This window comes from Watersipora subatra, chromosome 9 (genome assembly GCF_963576615.1).
Source record: "Watersipora subatra chromosome 9, tzWatSuba1.1, whole genome shotgun sequence".
Lineage (NCBI taxonomy): Eukaryota > Metazoa > Bryozoa > Gymnolaemata > Cheilostomatida > Watersiporidae > Watersipora > Watersipora subatra.
The window spans coordinates 42775564-42800012 of record NC_088716.1 but is presented as its reverse complement, the minus strand read 5'-3'; the positions used below and the strand labels follow the sequence as shown (position 1 = coordinate 42800012).

The 24449-nt window shown below is 34.3% G+C and overlaps 1 protein-coding gene across 1 annotated transcript in view; it reads right to left on the bottom strand.

Annotated features, from left to right (window-relative positions):
• LOC137405090 (fibrocystin-L-like) overlaps nucleotides 1-24449 on the bottom strand; it is a 139582-nt gene that overhangs the window by 36325 nt on the left and 78808 nt on the right. The window contains exons 56-71 of the mRNA XM_068091316.1: nucleotides 24156-24359; nucleotides 22176-22338; nucleotides 21155-21351; nucleotides 20979-21078; nucleotides 20609-20698; nucleotides 18765-18944; nucleotides 15235-15341; nucleotides 14784-14925; nucleotides 12237-12404; nucleotides 11815-11951; nucleotides 11035-11264; nucleotides 6052-6179; nucleotides 4370-4602; nucleotides 2842-3064; nucleotides 2107-2275; nucleotides 1203-1320 (exon numbers count right to left, since the gene is read on the bottom strand). Coding sequence (XP_067947417.1) covers nucleotides 1203-1320; nucleotides 2107-2275; nucleotides 2842-3064; nucleotides 4370-4602; nucleotides 6052-6179; nucleotides 11035-11264; nucleotides 11815-11951; nucleotides 12237-12404; nucleotides 14784-14925; nucleotides 15235-15341; nucleotides 18765-18944; nucleotides 20609-20698; nucleotides 20979-21078; nucleotides 21155-21351; nucleotides 22176-22338; nucleotides 24156-24359 — 2589 coding nt within the window. The remainder of the gene's footprint in view (nucleotides 1-1202; nucleotides 1321-2106; nucleotides 2276-2841; nucleotides 3065-4369; nucleotides 4603-6051; nucleotides 6180-11034; nucleotides 11265-11814; nucleotides 11952-12236; nucleotides 12405-14783; nucleotides 14926-15234; nucleotides 15342-18764; nucleotides 18945-20608; nucleotides 20699-20978; nucleotides 21079-21154; nucleotides 21352-22175; nucleotides 22339-24155; nucleotides 24360-24449) is intronic.

Sequence of the window (24449 nt, the reverse complement as noted above, 5' to 3'; positions counted from 1 at the left end):
GGCCTAAGTATTTGAAATGCGATGCTTATTTGTCTTTTTTGTTAGGAAAAATTTATTTGCCTCCCGATACGGACAATAATTGATTTTGAACTTAAAATTTGACGACTTGTGTACTGATTATATACAGTGGAAATTTGACTCTCGAACGCTTTGGCTCTCGACCAATTTGGTTATCAACCAAAGATTTTGAGATTTGTTCGCCTCGGATCTTGAACATAAATTCAAGAGCATGCGCATTGAAATCGGAACAGCTCTGGCAATGGCAAGTAAACATTCGCTAACGAACGAAGAAATTTACGCTTCATAAATTCTTTACAAAAAGGGAGGAACCATCTGGGACGAAGAGATTTACCGAATAGATTTGTTAGAGAGACAACTCCTCCAGTTGACTTACCCTGAATTGTTTTGGAGGAGGATTATCCGTCAAAGGTGTGAAGTAAACGTGCCATTGCTGTTTATATTTTCCTTTTCCTACAATTTTTGATGCAACTGATCTGTTGCATTTTTTTGTCGCTTCATTATCAATTTTTGCATTTTTCGTCATTGTATCTTAACCTTTAATGTTTATGATGTTTGAATGTTTACTTTAGTTTTCTTTTTCCATCATCATAAATAGAAAACCTTTTGTTAAAATTAAACACGATCTATATCTACCCATTTTTATTTATAGTTTGCAGTATACAGTACAGTTTATTGTGTAAAATGTAAAATACTTTACCGAAGTTGATTTTTCACCTTGGAATGGATTAAAACTTACTTACATTCATTCTAATGGGAAAAATTGTTGCCAATCTTGAACAACTCGGTTTTGGAACAGAGGTTCTACTGTATTTTATAAAAAATAAACGTCGCTGAAAGTTATGAAATTTTAAATTTACGGTGGTTTGAAAACATTTAAAATTGTTTTATTTGTTTTTAATCTATTTGTCCCTCACAAAACCTTTCCCTCATGATATGAAATTTGAAAGTGACAGCTGTTTGGCAAAGTTTGAAAACCTTTACATTTGTTTTTATTTTCTCTTTTAATTTATTTCAACTACACAAAACACTTCTCTCATGATATATAGTTTGAAAGTTAGAATGGCAAATGTTGTTATATGTTACATACAAATCAGTTTTCTGTCCAAACAGTTTTTTATTACCTGGGCAATGCCGGGTGGCACAGATAGTTATAAATAAATGGCAAAAGTTTAAAAACTAACCTCTGATTGAGGAATCACAGCACCGACTTCACCAAGCAAAGACCCATCCAAGTCTTTGATCATGCATTTCTTTTTAGCATCACAGTCCATGTCAACACACTCAGCGGAGTTGATCTTTCTAAAGTTCAGAGACATGACACTTTTCAAGCAAAGAACTGGAACAATAGACCTCAGAGAGTGCTATCAAAATCCATCCAGTCATGACTCATCAAAGTGAAAGATTATCTCAATAATTAGTTACTGACCATAAACACTGAAAATCTATGTTTCGTGAGAAGTTAACCCTATCAGACTTTGAGTAGGCACAAGTTGGTGAATATTGAAAAATGTATCAAATGGAGCAATTTTTGTGGCTAAAAGCATCCTGTATAATAATAGCATTATGTCTAAAGATCTGAGTGTTTTGTCAACTTCCAAACTAGATATACCTGTATTGAATTCACAAAAGAATTGATGAACAAAGTCGAGTTAAGCAATCTTTTTTGCAACCTCTAACTGTAGATTTGAACAGACGGACATGGCTCTTATTATAGTAAAGGGCACATATGGAAGCATTTGCATATTTTTAGGAATGCATTAACTTTTTTTCATAGCGCTGAGTTGAAAAAAGTTCTTAAAGCATTTTCTTTGAGCTGTACTGGAAGGAAAAGTACCAACCGATGGTGTATCTATACGACATAGAGCAATTCATCAGGCAGCTGAAGATAAAAGGGCAAGATTAGATATTTTCATCAAGTGTATAGCACAATGAAGCCTTATTTATGATGAACTATAAGTGTTAATTGCTTCTGAGCCAGTTGTACATGTAGCTGTAACAGCAACGTCTGCACCACTCAGCTAGAAGCTTAATAGCAATACACCTCAGATCTCAGATGTGAAATACAACTTCTTCATAACAACTAACGAGACAGAAGGTCGGTGATAAAATGCTTTGCTCTCGTCGTCAACGTCAATGAGGGTGAGTGATGAGACTTCCATAGGGTGCTGAAGATCGTCATTTCCTGGAGATGTGCTGAAAATTACGTCTCGCTGATTGCTTCCGCATGCCAGACCAAATTTAGCAAACACAACATCTACAATTATTCAAACAGTAAACAGCATATAGACTCTTTTTTTCACACATCAATTTTAAAAAAAGTTCAGAAAGAGAAGTTTTCAAAGTGCTTGAGTCATTTGCGGGGAAAAAATTAAGTGGAAGAATAATTCAAAACACGTGCGTAAACTAGTTAACTCTTTAGTTATGATAAATTTTATTACGTATAAAACTATTTTTAGTCCAATCAGTAAAACTATTTTGATAGACCTGCCCATTTAGAAGTTCGCATTAAACACTAAAACTTGAACAGATTAAAGGTGATAATAAAGAATCTGTTTTAATGGTTATAGTTGGTAAAACATTTAGGAGGTAGCAACATGGCTGATCAACAAGGTTCTCAGGGAAAAAAAAAGATAACCGTTTGAAACCATAGCATAAAAAATTGCCATCGGTTACTTAAAAAGTTAACTTTTCAATTCCAGCCGTTAATCTACAACATATTCAGTTGCTGTGGTCTAAGGCATATTTGACCAAATTAAATTAACTAGCAATATAACGCATGACAGACCACCCACATATACTACTTTTAGATATTTCGCTGACCTTTAACAAGGGTTAATCCTGCATTAGAATTGTAAGACTTTAACCCGTTCCATGGTTTAGATGGAGCTATGTTTGAGCCACTCATGAATTGACCAAAAGTCATCGCAATTGACCCTCCGCTGTTGCTCGTCCATGATCGAGCAGTAGAAGTTGTGTCTAGGTTACAGCTGTCAGGATCAGCATCATAGGCCATGCTACAGTCTCGCTGATCAGTGCTGCCAACCTTTATAAAAAAAATATGCTGTCAGCAATACTATCAGCGAATAAAAAAAAACAATTTAGTATGGCTATAGCAGAGTTTGTAACTACCATTTTTAATAATGGGTAACCAGATAAGATTTTGCGAAAGATATTTGTATGTGCAAGGTAGGGCAGCTAGAATTCAAGATACATGTAGAACTATGATGAACATATCAATCCTAAATCAACAACAAATGGAGTAAAGTTACTGCTATAACAGAATGTTTTTAGACACATAAAGGTGACATATTAGATGAGTAAATCAGTGTAAATTGGCACTTCTATTAAAAATATCTCTTTTCTCAAGAACAAGTCAACAAGTAGTAGTAATGCTGCTTTAAGAACTGTTTATTTGTAGATATATGAGGGTTGTTTCCATCATTTGTCAGATTAGGATTGTGATTAGCAAGCATGGACATAACATCTTACTATCAAAATCATATTAGATTAGTACAGGAATCTAATAGCTGGAGACCTTAATTCAAAATTTTCCAAACAAAGTATTTTTCTTTGAAGCCATTGGTTGGTCTTGTCTGTAATGTTAACCAGAGAAGTGATGAATTAATCATACACATTAAAATGCCTTTAGATTGGAATGAACAGTTAATATTCCTAATTTGGTCAGCTACTCAAAGCTCCTCACTTAATCCTGACATTTCACTGCTGACGATAAGAGCAGTAATTGCTATTACAATTTTAGTCAACAGACTACAATTCTACTTGGACAATTTTAGTTATCAAATAAATTTAATTACCATTTAACAGTTGTGTAGGTTAGATTAATTAAAAGATAAGCAACCGCAGAGGCAATGTAACACATGCTAATTCATATTGACTATGAACCAAATGTAAAGCTCACCAGCCCCTTACATACCAACAAGTGTACAGCAAGAAGTTAAGCAAGTGATGATCCAAATCTACTTCTAGAATAAAAAGCAGGAAAGACTCTAAAATTCTGAGAGAAGTCCTCAAACTGCTCTGTTAATGATATCATCAGAGGCTTGCATACAATAAGGGCTTGTAATGTGTTCACTACAATATAATTCTACAATGACCTTGTGGAGAAAAAACCTATAACAACCTCAACCCACCTAATTTTGCTTGTAGCATAATTACATTGCTCACACAGTAAGAGGTACGCAAGTGCAACTGGAAAGAGGCTATGAGTTTTATCATACAATGGCAAAAGGCTGCCGCAACTATGAGGATAATGCTTTACCATAAAATTTCACTTAAAGACTTATTCTGTTGTCTGACGAGAATAACATAGTCGTGAAACCTTACTTACTATGAGAGAATTCGAGAGTTGTACTTGTTTGTTGGAAAATTGATGAGAAAGAGCTCCAGGGCCCATGATCAAAGATAAGACTCCCACTTTGTTATCTGCCAGTACAAGATCCTCCAGGTGAACGGTGGCACTTGTCTGAGTATAAACCCCATAGTCAAATGTGTGATACACTGTGAAGCCAGACACCTTCACACATGGTGTAGGAGCAGGATATCCTGGCAAGATAACTACCCCTAAAACATTGTGATATTGTTATTCAATGTTAAAGATGAACAAAATGATTTCCTACTTTAACTGGCAACAGGTTTTGATACAGAGTAACAATTTTTTATTAGCTTTGTTAGCATATTAGTCAGAATCAAAAAGGACAAATGTAACACTAGTTATTGAAAATTTTATTGAAAACAGTGTTATATCCTGTATGTTTATATACATTGTTAGAAAACACTTTGGTTGCATGATATGGTATTACTGGTTAAAGCTCATCATGCCTCTTTTAGCTTTTTTACTTGAATATGTTGTATCTACACTTACTCACCCAATAATCAAGGAAAGGAAATAGCAGATGTTTGTTGTTCATATAGCATTGAACTACCGTAAAAAATCTGGCGTATAAGTCGAAAACTTGACACCAAATTTCCAGCTTTAAAACCCATCATCTACTTAAACTGCGGTCACCTTTTTCAACATATGAATTCTAGTAAAATTCAATTTCAAAAAACTGTTGCAAGTCAAAATTGCATGATAAGATATATGAGGATTTATAAATAGGTAAGACACCAGTATTCCTACTCAACATGAGATGGGTCAAACACAAAGTTCCATTCTTCATCAATCAAAATGTTATCACGAGGATTCTTTTCTATAATAATACGTTTTTTTTAAATTGAGTGCGGTGGTCGATCGCCAGGATCAGGTTGGAGAGCACGAGAAAAGATGCTGAAGCAACCGACGTCAGGGCCGTGCTCAACCTTAACTAAGAAGATGAAATTGCCCTTGCTAGGACTTCTGAGCAGCCACACTTTGGCTACCAAGTCGACCCGTCGACCAAGGGTTGGAGGTTAACCAAGCCAAAGGAGTACATAAGGAGTCCACAGAAGCAACAGAAGGCAAAGCACTTTGAAGCCTGACAAAGTACAGTAGCTTGTATGTTCATGGCATTTTTAACTGTGCTTGTACATTTATTTGTGAGATATATATGTTCATTGTATTGCACTTAAGTGGTTTGGGTTCATGGAGAGCACATAGAGGAACTCAATCGGTTTCTGTACAGAAGTTAGTACCGACAGTAGTTTTTGTTATTGCTGGATGTTTCATGTAACAGATTTCTGTCTATTGAAATTAGCATTCTACAATATAGTTACTATTGCAAGACAAATCACAAACAGACCAACAATGTTTCAACTATTTTAGTAAACATAACCTAAACAAAAATGGCCACCCAAAAGCCTTTTGGAATTTTCTGTATAATAACTCAATCTGAGACAAACTTGAGTAGGCTAAATGGATACATATTGGTTGGTGTAACAGCTTCCAAGTCAATAAGGTTGTTCAGTTCATGACAAAGAAATACATGTAGATAACCAGACTAACATATTCTAGTATTCTGTTTGAGGCTTCATTTTTCTCAACTTGTTACCAACCTGATACATTCTACACATGTTTTGAGAGTAGTTGCTTACCAGACAAGGTTCCATGAGCCACGTTACCAGACCAGAGATCTTCGAACTCACAAGGATAACCAGCAATAGAATATCCTGATCTCTCAGAGCCAGCCACGGCGTTGTCTGTGAGTGTTAATCCAGTAGCATCAAAAATCTAAAGTAACAAAACCACCGTTGCCATGTCAAAAATTCAACAGCAAATGTTTGCGGGTAGTTAAGTCTTTTGTAGCAAACATTCTTACAACATAAAATGTTTTGTATTTTAGTGCCATAAAAAATACTTGCACAAACAACTTTATAATAGATAACAGCAATGTAATGCTGGTGAAAATGATTTGTAATCACTGAACCATGTCTTTTGATTAGCTAAAATGATTCAAAGAATGCAACACAGTGTATGATCTCACATGTGAGATCTCACATACAAAGGTTACCTTCGTGCATTCTAAAATTGCAAACAGTTGTAGCAACACGATTGTGCCCATTTGTTTTGCAGCAATTTATTTGACATCAGTGCAACAATAGACTACTTTTATGAACAATCCCATTGTGTTCTACCAAATCAACAAAATATTTTTTTAGCTAAGCATAGCTGGATGTCACAGCTGTTTAGTAATATTGATAATATTGTGGAAGATTTTGATTCCAACATAAGTATTGACAAAATAGTACAAAATTCTTTGATTTGATAAATTTTTAAATACATGTACAATGGGCTTTAAAAACTGGTTTGTAAATATAAAAGTCTAGGCCTTCACTCTTCTTTATCTAAGTGGATAAAAAACTACTTTTTTCTGTCAACCAAAATCTATATTTTTTCACTCTACGCATCTTCAGGTGATTCAGAGAATTTTGCTTAGTTCTGATCCACAGCCTGTTTCATTTTCTAGTTTATATAAATAAAATTGCTAAATGTCTCTTTCATAACAGTAAGCAAAGTAGCTTTCTAATAGTTCTTTATGGTATCGAACCATCCTAAATCCTATAGACCTACAATGGTTTAGGAACACAAATAATATTATTACATGGGACAACATTTGACATGTTTTATTCAATTTCGCTAAGTGTAAGACATTCTCCACATGCGTAGCTCCCACCTCCCTTCCGTAGCCAATAAATGGTATCCGCTTTAAAACTGTAAACAAATTTAAATACTAGTGACAAACTCAACCCTTCGGTCCAATGCAGGCTATTCTCACATCATCAACACACTTATATCGTATATCCTCGCATATAAGCCGATACTAGAACGCAAACTTTTTTACAAAACTGAGGAGTTCTGCTTATACGTGCGTAACTCTGAATGAAAGCAAACAAAACGGCATTATAAAAACTTAATTTTAACAACTACAATTCAAATCTTTATTAACTCAAATTTATTAATAAAAATAAAACAACAAGAATAGTTACCATCATTATTTACTGGTTTGCTATCAAATAAATTTTTTATGAAGAAAATTGAATATTCGGTAAAACCAAATATTTTAAATTAGCTCACATAAGTTGTCATAATATTTGACCAAACTAATTAGCATGAAACTCTACATAATCTGATCACATAGACAGGCCACAAAAACATTACATAATCAGTTTAGACACTATTTTGTTCTCTTCATACTTTCGTGGTGGACAAGTTAGGAGTGTTCCGAGTCCGAAGAGTTATCACTATTGCTATAGCTTATGGCGTTATTATTACTGTTAAACATAAATACTCGCTGTCACTACCACTATCGCCCAATAGACCATCATTGGAAGTTCATTGCTTTTCAACTTGTAAAACCTACGTAGCTGTAATGCGCCTGATTACTGTAAACAAGAAATAGCTATAAAAACATGCTTTTTCAAAGCAAAACCAAGGTTAGTGTAAGATGCAAACATGCTTTTCATTGAGTCAATGTAAACAGATGATTGTTTCCTTCTGATTAAGAGGAGATATGATAGGCTATTTATGCAACTACTAACCAATCAAAAACTTTTTGGTAGTAAGCTTGCAAAAGCCACTCCATGTCTGCAACGATTTGCTCTGATAGGTACGTATGGAGTTGTACGATTTAAAGGGTCGACTTGGATGCGAATTCTCATATATTTCTTGAATTCAGGGCTGTTTTTCTAGGATCGGCTCATAATGGGATATATGCTTATATGAGCGGATAACCAGTACCCACATAAAGTTTGTGAGCCAACCTACATGTAGTTGTTTTATGGCAGGAAACCAATTCTTACTGGCAATGTGAGTTACCTCCCTTGCCCACTCTGAGCTGCGCTAATAAGGCTTAATAGCCGAAACAGTACTGTCTGTAGCATGAGTGTATATATATATGCATATATATATATATGCATATATATATATATATATGCATATATATATATATATATATATATATATATATATATATATATATATATATATATATATATATATATATATACATATATACATATATACATATATACATACATATATATACATACATATACAGTCAAACATGGATAACTCGAACTTCACGGGACCGAGCAAAAGTGTTCGAATTATCAGAGCGTTCAAGTTATCAGAGCACTGTCACAAGTCCATGTATTTACTTATTTATTAGTAGATACATGTACATATACAAACTATAATAGAAATCAAAAGCACAAATGGCTTGTTTCGAATTAAATGCTTCTAATGTAAAGTTTAAAACATTTTTATGAAAAAGTATAGAGATTTTTCTATCACTTGAGATGGGTTTGTTGTTTGAGGTGATGTTATTGCCAGGACGTTTTTCAGATTGACATTGGCAAAACTTGATCATTGTTGAAATGCTCAAAAGAAAAGACATTTTTTTCTTTTGGGGTTTTACCCACGATCAATTTTGCCGTTTTTTCTTAAAGTTTATGCAAAGATTACCTTACTTTACCTGGGATTCGTTAAGAGCAACACTCCGAGGCAGTTCAATTAGAAGTTTCATGAGGTTTTACGGTACATTCTATATCACTCACGCTTTTTTAATAGATACTTATTGAATGAACACACATATTCTGTGTTTAGGTCAAACGATGAATAGTTTTTTTGTAGCTAAGACAACGTATACGTTTAATTACAACAATTTTTAAGACGTTTTAAACATTCAACATTCCGACGTTGATTCAACACGGAATCAACATCGGAAAACTATTCATCACGGGCTAGCCGGGTCACGCACTCAAGGATTTTCGCCACGCACATACAAAACAAAAACAACACGCGATTTTTGTTTTGTATGTGCGTGGCGAAAATCCTTGCGCGCGTGACCCGGCTAGCCCGTGCTATTCATCGTATAGCAGTATAAATCAAATTTCACCAAACCTTTAGAAAAGTCGTTGACAAAAATATTTTGCCGATGGTGGTAATAACGACGCTTATGAATTACGAAAAGATGAAGTTTACCTCTATGGCTTTGAATAAAGTGATTTTCTAAAGCGATAACAACCGTTTCGGTAGCCGTTTGGCAAAAAAACAGTTCGAATTAACAGTGTTGAGTTCGAGTTATCTATAGCAATTTATCATTACGTGGGAACGGACCAAAGAAACAGTTCGAATTAACCATGTGTTCGAGCTATCCGTGGACGAGTTATCCATGTTTGACTGTATATAAAATGAGAGTGTATGTGAGTATGTATACATATATGTATATATATATACATATATGTATACATACTTACATATACTCTCATTTTATATATACACATATAAAATAAAATAAGAATATAAATATATATTCAGCTTTGCTTACATACCATACATAAAAACAGTAAATGATTTTTTTCAGTCCATTCGAACATAGCGCATAAGGCTAATACAGCTGAATAAGTACCTAACAAAGCTCGTATAGTGATTATAAGTTAAGCGTTAGTTCCTGAGTGACTGCTATAAAGTTATACCAATTAACTTGTGTGTCTTTGGCTTTCAGAACACACTGTCAATAAATTAGCTTTTAACACAAACTAAAGTTTAAAATATGTCTGCAAAAACTCCCTTTGTCCAAAATTCACATGTCAAACAAATATAGTCATATTGACTATTACCCGATCTGACTATTTTAAACCATTTATTTACAAAAACAAAGAATTTTGATTTAAATTTACAGCGCTGAAACTGAATTTGGTGGATATTCTTAGCAATGTAAAAGAATTGCTAAAAGTAATATTTAATCGAAATTATAAAACAGTATTATTCAAATTTGTAGTTCGGGTTGCTGCAAATAGCATATTGAATATGTGAATGTGATCTAATCTTTAATATGAATTAGATACAGTGTTTGTAGAAATTCACAGTACCCAATGCTCAATCTTAATGCTACTCTAATCATCAAAAATGTCTAATGGCCACCCAAAGGCGCCAATTTCAAAAAGGTCCCAGGCACTCACAATTGAATATTCTACCATAAAAATTTATAATGCTTATATTGTTTCAGTTCTTTATGCATTCCTTTACGCTGTACACTATTACAGTATGTTCAAATCAAAGCATCTGGATTTTGCAAATCAGTTTTAGTCTTTGTTGATTCAAAGAAGAGGTCAGGAATTTTTGCTATGTACGGATAACCTACCACTCTTATACTAATTTGAATAAATATGTAAATGTTCAAAAAAACAGTATTGCTAACTCACAGTCTGACTGGAAAAAAACTAAAAGCTGCTCTAATGCCATCAAGATTCTTATCTACCTGACTGAACATGCTCTACAAAATCTTTTTATTATTACCGTATTTGAGCCATTCCTTCAGACCATATTACCTGAGATACTCTAACTGGTTTCTATGAAAGTTGGTTTAAATTGAGATTACCTCTTTGAAATGTGAATGAGAGGTGTGATTTTTTCTAACTTATATCTCAGAAATCATTGAAATTTGAGACTCATGATATTTTAAAATCAAGCAATTTGTTGCGAAGTTTAAAATTTTACCGCTCGTTGATTTCAAAAATGCATTCAAAAAAGAGGTATTTTAGTCTCCAGGATAAAAAGCCAGCATTCTGGAAAATCATGGTAATACCTCAATTGAACCATGGTAGAAAAAGCTGCCTGATTCCAGCCTCTCCTGGTAGCATGCTCGAGCTTGAGTAAATGTCACCAAGTTTCGGTGAAGAGTAGAGTTGGCAGACTTTATTCTTATACCTGCATCTACTGTGCCGTGAATGATGTTGTCTTCAACAATGATGCCATGAGCATCAATCACACCAATAGCTGTGTTGAAGCTGTCTTTGAATGAATTCTAGAAAAATAAGGAGCAATGAGTTTGTAAATATACTGGCTTAATGGCTGGGATTAAATGTTCAACCAATCCATATCAGGACACTAGCTATTTGGGGCTATGGAAAGTTTTTATGTGAGAATTCAAAAACAAATTATGACCATAGAACGTTCAACAGGTGACCACATTTGTACGCGAACAACAAAAGTAACCTATTGCAGTATGTCTATTGGCTATCAAGGCACTTGTTTTATCTTTAAATATTATAGAGATTTTTTTACAGCTGATTTATAAAAGATTTGAGTATATTTGATAAAAATCTTTACTAGCTTTTGCTGGTCTAAACAGATATCAAGTTATACCTGAATCAAAAAATTATAATCACATAATTGCATTCATGGTAAATGATTTTAAAAGAAGTCAATCCAAAAACTTCTTCTAACGTCATCGAACCATGGAACTGTAAAAAAAATCAACAAATTTAAAAAATGGTACAATCAGAAGAGTTGCGTAGATAAATAGTTGTGTAGCCACATTTTTAGTTCAATTTGGCAGGGCAAAAAACACTTACTTGTTTGATATAAGAGGGCTTAATATCAGAAACAGGTCCTGTATTCAAGAAGGCAAGAGAAAACCTTGGATCCTCATAGTTAATATAGCCTTCCTGGCCCATGTGGTAGAACTCTGTGTTGCTTATCTTAGCATTTCCTGAATAGAAATAGCAGCAAGTTGTAATACTTATGTCACCAAAAGCATGCTATACAATTTTGTGAAATATTGTAAGTGAAATAACGTAAAGACTACTTACAGTATTACTAAATAAATTACTACTCACAAAATTTTCCATTCACAAAATGACCTCCGAAAGCACTCACTTTTGTACATGGAGGCTCTACTGTACATGTAAAGCTTGCAACGTAACTCGAGTAAAAATCAAATGATACAAAAATTATTCTTTCAAGTTTATTTTTTAGGCTTGTCTAAAGCTTGTACCTGTCCATTGCTGAGTACCATCAAAGTAATCGCTGACCAAAATGCGGCCTCCAAATGACTGATTCTGGAGATCAGAATGTGCTTCTCCTCTCACTTTAACGTTTCTTGAAAGGAGGCCCACTTCAGCACTCATGTCCAAGTTGTAGCGTTCATAACTGTATTTCAGTGCTAACAAAAGAGGTTTGTGCATAGGTAATGAGGCAAAAACATACTTTGAGTTTGCCTTAAAGAATAGAGAAAGCATAATATTATTATGTTTTATTATTTATCTTGAGGTGTTGACTGATGTTCTAAAAAAAGAATCAAGGAGATTGACCGACCAGAAGCTGAGATACAGCCAGCCGAACACAGGTCTACCAAAAAACATAAGTGTTTTGGTAATCATCATATTAGCATCAATATATGACGTATGAAATCGACTTGTGTGCCCTTGGTCAATTAAGCCAACTAATGCGCTCTCCTATAACAATCACGGCGTTTTAAATGGCTTAATCCCTGGAAGTATAGAACAATCATTGCTCTGAGAATTCCGAACCCGTCCCTCTGACGTGTAGATTAGTTTTAGCATGAAATAATTACACGCATCTATTATTTCACAACATTTTGTTATCTTGCTAGTTCAGCTCAGTTTTGTTGTTCTCCTACTTAGCTTCAATTTCCAGACTCATCTTTAGCGCTGTTCAGCTTGTTTCAACTATAACTAATAAATGGAATCAATTAAATCAATCATCAATCTCGGTTATCATTCGGAATCTTCTACAAATTATATTAGTTACATCATTTATTCTATACGCAGTTATATTATTATTTTGTGTAATATGCATTATAATTATTATATTAATCATAAAAAATAATTATAGATAAGATAATAGATAAATAGAAAAATCAAATCATAAGTTATCATTTTCTTTTCTTACAGCAAGAGCAGCACGGTCAAGTTATTCTTTTTTAAATTATGGCTGTAGTGAACTTACAATCTGTCAATAGCAACGATAATCATGAAAATCAACCGAATGCTGCAGTAGGTGCACTGTAGAAAGATGATGAATGAACAAAAATTCACATTCCCATTTCTTATTCTAAACAAACTGCAAATCGTGGATATTGCATAATATAGACTATACACGCGCCGTTCGTTGAACAGAAGATCTTCGGAGCATATCCGTAGAGATCGAGTTAAAATTCCAAGCACAATAGTCAAAATCTGCTCTTCTGTTTTGAAAAAATCATGGCGAGGAGTTGTGGGCAACTGCCTTTACCACACAATGTTTGCTTGATTTTCCTGAGAAACCAGAGCTAGTCTGTAAATTCTTTACTATCGCGAGAAGCGTTTCACATCTCGTAGCCTAAAACAATCATTATACGTAATGGTGGTAAGGGTGCGCAACTCCGGCACATGTCCAATAAGTCGATTTCATACGTCACAATTCTTGGGATTTTCGAAGGGTTTTCCTCTGATTCGTTATTAGGTAGACCTGTGTTTGGCTAGCTATATCTCAGCTTCTGGTGGGTCAATCTCCTTGATTCTTATTTTTAGAACATCAGTCAACACCTCAAGATAACTGATAAAGCATAATAATATTATGCTTTCTCTCTTCTTTAAGCAGATCGGAAGGTTCTGTAAGCTGTTTAATTTAAAATAAGATTTACACCAGCTATACAGTGGCTATTAAAAATTCAATAATTTTAACATGCGATGCCATGAAAGTGGTGGGACTTGGCTTTATCAGAGAAGGTTATGAAGGGCAAACTAAACCACTCCATACTTACAACATCACGGCATATACACTTCCCTGTCTTTCTTTTCTAAATAGTATATATTGTAGCTTTAAAACATTAGATCAAAATCCGAGTCATATCATTTGATAGAATATTATATAAGAAATTATTGAAGAGCTTCCAATGAAAAAGTAACAATGTTAACAACATGATCATTATAATAAGCAAAGGACTACTTCCTTGCTTTTAATACACCAGCCAGCATCTCAGTGTGAATATAAGAAGACAGAGCAAGGTTTTCGATCGATTTAACCTTTCCAAAGTTGGAGCTGAGAAATTGTATTAATAAAAAACTACAGTAGTTTACTATATACAATTCAACAAAGCTAGTATGAACTGTGAAAAAATGCATGTAACTTTAATGCTAAGCTACAGGTTAAGCAGCTAATACTTAACACTAGAGCTTTAATAAGTCATCAATTTTCACCTAAAGCAAATAACAGTTGAAGGTGCAAAATAGGAGAAGCACAAGAAATTATAGAGACTACAATTTGTGCCATTTTCAAAAATACTATCAGATATTTATTAGCAGAAAGGAGCATGCTTGAAAGAGTTTTGCTCAGAATTTTTTGTGAAAAGGTAAGTGAAAAACAAGCAGCTTATATATACTTTATGTAGGTTAAGGAATTCACCCCTTAGTAACATGGGCTAGTAAAGTCTCTTCAGTTCTAGACGCTGTTCACACAGGTTTTAAGGTGAAAGAGTTAATGTAATAAATAAATAGAGCTAAATATAAAAATTGAAAAGCAAAGTAAAAATCAACCCTACCAGTGTGTTTATAATCCAAACTGGTGTTGAGAGTCAGTGTTTGCCCATCAGATGAGACGGCTGTGATCTTTCTCACTTCCGACTCCCAAGCGCTTAGACCAGATGTTGATATGACAATCTCATCACCGGCTACCCAGTCAACCTGGTACACAGATGATGGTTTACATAAAAATTTAGCTAGACAACTTGACTGGCATTTATGGTGACTACTAAATTTCTCTACACGTTTAGCTATATCATCCAGTTCTGATTATAGCTAAAATATTATGTAATAACAAGAGCTACACAAGATAGGAAGGTGAACCGACTCTACCAGAGAACCTCCAGTTAACAAAGTGGTTAGATGCCTTATTTACAATTTACGTGAATAATAATACGGAGAATATATGTCTTTTCTAGAGAACAATATTTCATGTTAGTGTCCTTTAATCCCATAGCTAGAAATACCTACAGAATCCACCACTGCGATCTCTGCAGAGCCGGCGCTAGCTTCCTGCGACAAGCGTGTCCAATAAACACTCCTATTCATGCCATGAATGTCAAGACTCCCGAAAACACCTAAAATTCAGAATCATCAACCATGTTCTCATATGGCTGGTGGGTATATCTACTTCCTGTTGCAGTGGAACACATGTTTACCTGTTATTGGAGAACTGATTTATTATCATGTGAAATGTTTAACCGTTTTGCTGTTAAATAGTTGGTTGTGATGAATGATAGTTCCAGATTAAATTAGGCTTTCAGAAGCATCTTTTTATTTGCCAAAAAATCAAACTATTTAATGATTTTTACTATTTAACCAAACCTATTAAAATTTGTTCTAGCTTTCTAAAATTTCTGATGGATCATATTCATACACAATTGTAGTTTTCCAACATTGAGGTCAAATAGCAAACCAGTGGTGTTGTTGGAAAACGGATCAACTTGGTAAATACTGTATTAAAATGATTGCAATACAAATGCGCTTTTCATAATTCTCCAATTTGGTATTAGAAGTCATCATAAACTATATATCAGTTGTTGAAATGCAGCTCCTGATTGCTTCAGCTATGACCAAAATTTACACTCAGACAAAAAAACTATCAATATTTAAATGGCTTTATCAGCAAGCAGCAATTTGCCATATCACTTAATTAGCTGATGAAACTGCTAAAAATTGGACCTGAACAAATTGTAGGCTTTTGACTCTATCAAAATAAAAACAAGAGTTAAGGCACCCTTTTTCTCACTAACAAAGGCTGGTACTAAACTACATCTATTAGTAAGGCCGCGTATGTCATATTGTCAGCGTGAACATGTGTAAACGCTATGCATTCGCAAATTTTGAACAATCTTGTGAAAACTTCACATGCATGTGCTTCATACCTTCAACCAGGCTACCAAAATTATTTGGTTTCAAAACTTGGTCTGGTTTCTGAGAACCAACCTCTTAAACACTCAACTGATTGAAAATACAACAATGTGCCTTTGCATGAATTAAGGATGACTGCTGTCGTACAAGTTGTGAAGCAACTTGCGCTGACTCTATGCTGACACGTGCAGCTGATCATCTAATCAAAGAGAAAAAAAGTCCCAAGTAAAATGAGGCTTGATGCTAGTTTAGTCAAAAAATTATATTCTACATTAATAAAAACCACCATCATAAATTTCTCCTCATCTGTCTGCTAATACTCTGGAAATGTTATATGAAAAATACTATTGCTTCAATCAATCGCTTGCAGTAAAACTTTTACAAGATATTTTTTTAGTTGACCAATGTTGTATGAATCATCAAATAGTCAATTTTGACTCTAATAATATTAATGGTTATAATCAATGTTATAATTAATTAATCTCTGCTATACTAAAGGCGCTGCTAATTTGTTTGTTGCTAGCCACGATTGGAGGTTTGAAAAAGATTTCATCGTACAAGATAAGAACGTGGTTTTATAATATTGTTACTCTTTCTATTTGGCTGTCAAAAGGAGGGTTTAGAGATTGGGATAAAATATTACTAACTATAAGATTTTAAATCATGAAAATTGGCCTCACCACAGGGAACTTCAATACTTATGTCTTAAAAGATTTGGGAATACTTATGCAGAAACTTATTCTCTATGCTTTATTGGCACACTTGGCAATCTCTCACAACAAACTAGACTGGCAGAGTGCTACACGTACGTCTAAATGAAAGTGAAAATTGTGCCATAGGTAATTATTCACAATGATAAAGCTTTACAGCGCAATAAGATTGGCACGTTTTACGGATTTAAGAGGGATCGCCTAAGTGCAACTACAACCACATCTGGGAATGGGTGGACAAATCCAAATGTTGCTTAGATTTGCTAGAATTGCATTTGGCATCGAAAGGTTTAAGAAAATACAATTAAAGCAGCTCAACCAAAGAACTGAGCTACTGCATCATTACAGCTGAAAATAAATTTATTTGATAAAAATCCATGAAAATGGAAAGTGGAGTATACAATTATGCAATGCTGAAAGCTCTTTTAGAGCTCAATATTTGTGGCCAATACAAAAGCACAGTTAGCGTTTCACACATATACAAAGACAAAAATACACAAAAGTTACTTTACATTTTAGCTTTGCCGCTAAGATGATAGCAATTTAGTTTGATTAGGAGACTCAAAGTCTGTGTGTCAGCACTTTGCACAAATATTACTTTTTGCCTTTTTTCAAATATCTTTTAAGAAACCTTTTAGCTCGGTGGCTTTTTTAAATGGTTATTTTATAATTCTAGCAATTTACTTCATCAAGGTAACTAGGTTTATAATCTACTACTGAGTCATTAAGATTCACTGTGACATCGATGCATTGATCATGACTGTGGTATGAGTACAAGAGGTTACGTTTCCGCTATGATCATAATACGCAATGACCTATTACAAGATTTTTTGTTTTACCTAATATATGGAACACAGCTTTTTCTTGTCCTTGCCAAACGAGAACGAATTCTTTCGAATTTTTCTGCCATACGATATCAACAAAAGATTTTCTCTAAATTAAAATTTGGTAGTCGGTGTACTGAATATGAGAAAATAACAAAAATGTTGATATGTTATACACTGAAATCCCTTCCACAACTTCTGAAAGAGATATTTGGTGCTCTCTATCTCAGTTCAGCGTGTGTGTATAATATATATGGCTGAACTAATTTAAATTTAATTTTTAGTTAAGAAAAAACTTGCTCATCAGCATTGTCACCTATGGCCTTTTTTTGCCTCACTTCCCTGTCTTTTATTATTTTCAGGTATAGTCATTATGTCTTCACTTTGTTATTGACTTTTTATGCATAAGCCTTAACAGAGTAACGATCAAAATAGCTCTGTTTTGGTCTCCTTGTAAAAGATTGCCAAAGAATGTGTCATTAAATAAGGCATATACAATGAGTCACACAATGACGTATTAACAATGCAGCGTGAACAAAACATTTAAGGAACGCCATTTATTGGTCGCCAATACATCTACCAGATATCACAAAGTCGTATTTCAAATATTTCATTGTACATCAAAGCATATATATTTTTCCACTTTTCTGTTGTATACCCAAACATCGGTATATCAGGGCAACTGCATACCAAGGTTTTACACAGTACATTGTTCTCTCTCTTAAGGGCGGCATGTGAGAAAATGATACTTTTAAGGCCACTTGTGGGACTCTCATCATTCAAATAAAATTTGAGAATTGTGACAACTTGACGCTTTATGTTATATAAAATGTTATGCCTGATAAAATGCAAAAACCTATATAAGTTCCTGTAAAAGATTGGCCTATTGTACTAATAAAAAACTGCAGGTTTTCTGTTTTGGGTTCATCATGCATAGTATACATAGCCCAATCCGTGTGCAAAAAACACCATCATAGCAGGTTAAAAAGATATTTTCAAACTCACGCCTCTAACATCCACACAATCAATTTGAACTGAGAGTATTTTTTGCTTTTAAACCCTCATGAAAAATAAATTTTGAATCTAGGTTACTCACCAATGGCTTTGGCACCAACAGTTGGCCCTCCGAATGGTAACGTCTGCTCTTCAGTTGACCAATCACCTCGCAGAATAATTTCAACATTTCCTCTAATAGGGTTGTCTTCCCAGCCAACAAAAAGTCTGCCTCCAAAAATTAGTATGTGTGTAGCGCTCAGAGTGATGTCCAGGTAATCACCTAAAGCAATAATAGTAGAGAGACTGTGCAGTAAACAGACTACACCAAACCTTGGCTTGACGTTAAAAGTACAATAGGAGCCACCATTTTTCAGCAACCAACTGGGACCTATGAGAAACCGTAAGGACTTCAATCAAATATGTTTCATTAGGCTTATTGAGAATCATGCTAAAATCATATAAAAGGTACAACTGTTTTCAAACACAGTTTATATGTAAATTTCACATATTGCAGCATATTATAATTTTTCAGCACCACTTCTTAAAATGTAGTATTGGCATCACACCTGCTTTTCTTAGTAACATTCACTTTCTACACCTCTAGTTTTGATGTTCCATTTCCCTGCTAGATATGTAATCTGAGTTAAAATGGGTCAATCTGGTGTATTATTACATCACATTTCAAGTCAGACAAGTTCATGACCGTCTCTTTTGCAAACCAGTTTTTTGCTCACTGGCTTATCACAGAGTTTCTCTATGAAAGATCTCGTATCTAATTATTACACTTTTCACAACTTCAATTTACATTTCCTTGTCAAATAATAGTTCTCTTAAAATAATCTTCACAATATATTACACTAGCGCAAGTATAAAGTTATGTAATTAAAACAATTATAAATGACAGTTAAATTACCTTAGGTCCTCGTGTACAAGCCAATCTCGCGTATAACCCGACCATAGAAAAAAGCCTTGAAACCAGAAAGTTTATAGGAACTAGCGTGTAAGCTGACCCTTTAAATCGTAACACGTCATACGTTCCTTTTAATGCAATATTGAGTGAAAGTGGAGCAGATTTTATAGGCTTAGTACAAAATGTTTCTGATTGGTAAGTAGTTATATAATTAGCCTATCATGTCTTTGCCTAATCAAAAGCAAACAAACATCTGTTTGCTTTGAGCCAATGAAAAACACATTAGATCTGAAACTGACTTTAGATTTGCTATGCTAAAACAATATTTTACAACTATTTCTTCTTTACAATGATCAGACGCATTACAGCTACCCAACTAACAGTTTTATATTTTCAGAAAATGCCAGGAATGTTCTGAAAAAATCTAGAAAAATTTTATTGCAACTTTGTCACAAGATAATGTGTCGACAGACAACTTTTTAAGATTCCAGCAACGTTGCGTAAGATTTTTTACACAGAACATATATACAATGTTCCAAAAATGATCCTGCACAACATTCCAATGAAAGTCTTTTAAAAATGTATTAACCGACTAAGATTTTGGTAAAATCCACCTGATTATTGACTAGTGTATAATTAGGCAGTTCAATGATTGTTATCTGCGTCTTTAGTTGACAATTGTTGTCGCCTTAAAATTATCTAAGGAAATTGACCATAGGAATTTGTCGTACTAGTAGGAGGTACTTCATATGAAAACTTCTTTGAATCATACAATACAGTTATCCTATTTTGATTATTAGCAACTCTTAAGAGAACTAAACAGTCACGGGTCCAAATCCATATCTACATAAAAAATATAAGTTGAGAAACACTGAAGGCATTGACAAAGAATTTAATTTGTGATAAGGAAACCGTTATGTATGTCGGTAGATTTCAGCCAATGATTTTCAACATATGAGTTTCAACATCTCAGTACAGTACTGAGTTTATAAAATTCGTTTAATCGAGTATAAAACGGAAAGAAAATAGTTTACCGTTGATCTTTTCATTTTCAAACTCCAGAACACCATAGATGTAGAGCTTATTGATGCGTGCAGGTTGCATGTCTAGGACTACCCAGTCCTCTAAAATGCACATTAATTGTGATACCACAAGCATTCTATAAACAACAAAATAAAGTAAGTCATAAACTCAACCAACTAAGATGTATATGTAATAATAAGTGAATAAGACAGCAACAATTAAGCTATATTGAAGTCGATCGGACTGAAAGTTGAGGCACAAAATGGAGAAGCAATGTGGAAAAATCCATAAAGCATGACAATGACATTGTCTATTACTAAATGTATGTATGAGTGCCACGATGTGATAGCAGTTACATATGACAAAGTGAGTAGGCCAAACCAGTTAGTATCTTGACATCTTTGTCATCCACTGGAGGACTGAATGTACCATCACCATTGTTGCCACCCCAGCCATCCTCTGCCTTCTCCCAGGCACTATCCTGTGTCAAGTAAAAAAAGCTCATATACCAAAAACAATTATTATGCACAAGGGCCCAATCAATCAGTAAAATATACGTAATTAAAATAAATAAAACCTAGTGTTACCTGTGACCAGAAGACAGTATTATCAGGTCGGTTAGTTGATGGAGGCTTCTGATTTGGATCTGGTGGTGGAACGCAGTCATTGAAGAAGCAAGTGGAAACTCTAAAGTTGATCGATTTGTCAGCGCCATAACCTAATGACCTCTTAGCCACTGAAGTCTTTCCAGACACTGTAACAAACATGAAAATATTGCTGATATTTGACAAAGAACAAAGAGACAAAGACACGAACCTGGCGCACTAACTCACCCAAATGCTCTATTTATATTTAACATTTGGTGTTAGTGTGAACAAACGCATTGTAAACTCAAAATCTGCAAGCTAGACTAAACTATATTGGTTGTTAAATTTAGTGTTTAGATTGCCTTGCTGACAAATATATCTATAAGCGGGATTTTAAGAGCCAAAATCATTAGAACAAGGTTGAATAAACAATAAAGCTGGCAATTATCATAAAACCTTTCAGGATTTAAAAATTTTAAATTGGTTAGAGTCAAACTGATGACTTGTTGCTTTAATAAGCATTGTAGTTCGTGTATTTTTTAACAAGCCATCAACTTTTCACCAAAATGAAAAAGTTTAAGATGGAAAATATTAAAGTTATGAAGAATCAAAGGAATCATAAAGGTGAGTCTAAAACAGGCCTGAAAATAAAAAAATAACAATATTAATATATGTCAAAAATAATATCAGGGCAATTCAGCCTTGAAAGATTTTTACAAGTTTTAGTGGATCAAAAATTTGAGCACAATTTAACGATCGGTCATGGCTGGTTGAGGACTATTTTTGATAGCAAAGTTGAACATTACGCAAAGACTTCAGAGCATTTATATACAAAAGAAACATGATCGTAAAAAATGTATAAGGAAGTCTTTGAGAAGTTAAAATCTTAAAACAATCAACTGACATAAGTTTTATGTAGGTTATGGAAGGGTCAAAAGCAGTAGATTAAAAAAGTAATCTATAGAGAGATAGAAGTAAGCGGAGTTTATACCTAAATATGTAAAGATGAGCTCATCACTCAAGTGCCAGTCTCCATGTACATTGTCTTCATAGGTCAGCTCATTTTCACTGCCATTAGACTCAAGGCCGGCAATTACTTGAAACCTATCAGGTCGTTGGTAGAACTGCTGGCCCATGATTACATAGTCATCATCCTACAAAAGCCACAAGTGAAATTATTTTCGATTGTATATACTCATTGTTAATTAGTAGCTATATATACTCTGCGTGAATCTGATTATGACATTATGCTAACTTAATTTCAACAAATACACCTCAAACTTTTATTACTTCAACTTCTATATATATATAGTTTTCAAAGTATGTCGTCTGTCTGCATTCCAGCTATAGCTATTAAAATCTTGGAATAAAAAACCCGCATCAAAGAAGAGTTGATTTCGGATGCTCCCGTCCGCAAGTCCGGTGCCGAACTAATTTGGCCTCAGAGATTAATTTGTTTGCTAGCTGGTATATGTCACTATATGGGAGCAAATACCCAACGGCTTTGCGTACGATGCAGGGTCATAGCATAACGTCACGAGAAGCTGGTAGCTCTCCATATTAAGCTCACTCAAATGTTTAATTGGCAATGTGCCAGGCGAATAGCAAGTGACAGGCAACTCTCATTACTTCTTATTGTTTATAAGCTGATTTTTAATACCAGGGCAACACTGGAAAGCGCAGCTAGCTATTAATAAAACTAAAACATAACAATAATGGTTACCACTACCATTAACTCTTCCGCTATCAAATAAATTTCTTACAGAGACAATTAAAGGCACAGAGGCTCATAAAGTTGTCAAAACCTTTGAGCAAATTAATCAGCATAACATTTGATGATCATCATCTGATGTCATATAAAGGCCATGAATGTGTAGAAGGTCAGTTTGGACACTTTTTTTGCCCTCTTCATACTATCACGGTTGACAAGTTAAGCATGTTCTGAGTCAGACGAGTTACCACTATTACTATAGCTTCCAGCACTTTTGTTAGTATTAAAAATAAATACTCACGGTTAGCACTACTATTGTGTAATCGATCTACAGTTTGCGAACCTTACATAGCTGTAATGCATCTGATCATTGCAGAGAAACACATTGCATTCTCAAAGTACACCTAATATAAGAAGCATGAGATGCAAGCATGTTTTTCATTGGCTCAACGTAAACAGATGATTGTTTTATTTTGATTAAGCAGAAACACGATAGGCTAATTATACAACTACCCACCAGCCTGAAACATTGTGTACTAAGCTTGCAAAAGCTGCTGTATTACCGCAAAATTTTGCTTTCAAAGGCTTGTGCAGCGCATTACGAGTTAAAGGGTCGGTTTACATGCAAACTCTTAAACATTCCTTAATTTCAAGGCTGTTTTTCTTTGTTCAACCTATATCCAAAATACGCTTATATGCAGGTACACATAGTACTTCAACTAATAGTATGGTGTTGGTCAACCACCATCACATGGCAATGCCGGTTTGGTAGCTACAAAAATGTTACGCTCATAATTTTTTACAACAAAACAAGTAGGTATTCTTTATTTCTTTGAACATTTAACAGTTTAGTCAAACTTATGCTTCTTCATCAATAACTCAGAAAGCTCTTACTAAAGCCTGAGCTTATATATTTCAGTCATATTTTAGCCAAAGTTCATATATTTTAATAAGTTTACCCTCAAATGGGTTTAAAAATTAAAAAGGTATTTTGTAAATGCAGTAAATGTTTAGCCGTGTTTTCATGCTTCAACGCATGAAGACACGGCTAAACATTTTACTCTGCACAAAAATGCGTAAATTTTACTCAATGTATTTATTAAAAACTCCGTACCTATAACCAATTTTACAGCTAAAATTTGATTCACTGCTAGCAGTGCCTATACATTCTGTTTCAAATGCTAGCAACAACTTAACTTTGGACCAAGAAGACCTTAAAAAACTCGAGTGATTTCTCTAATGTTGAGCATGACTACCTACATTGAACATATAGAAGACTCCAGAATATGATGTGTTGGTAAAATGTTCAGCGTTTTCATATGTGAGGTTGTATGTTGTGTGACCCATTAGCATCACCATCCAACCTAATGTATGGGTCAACCTTTCCTTTAGCCAAGGTGCAGAACTGGTTCCATGTTCTGTCGTCAAGAGAGCATTCTTGAAGTCAAGGGAATCAGGTTCAGCCTGTGACATAGCAAATTGTCTTTGGAAAGTTACTGTTGAAAAAAAAAACTTCTACGAGAATAACTCAACATTTCGTTACTTTCATTTTCA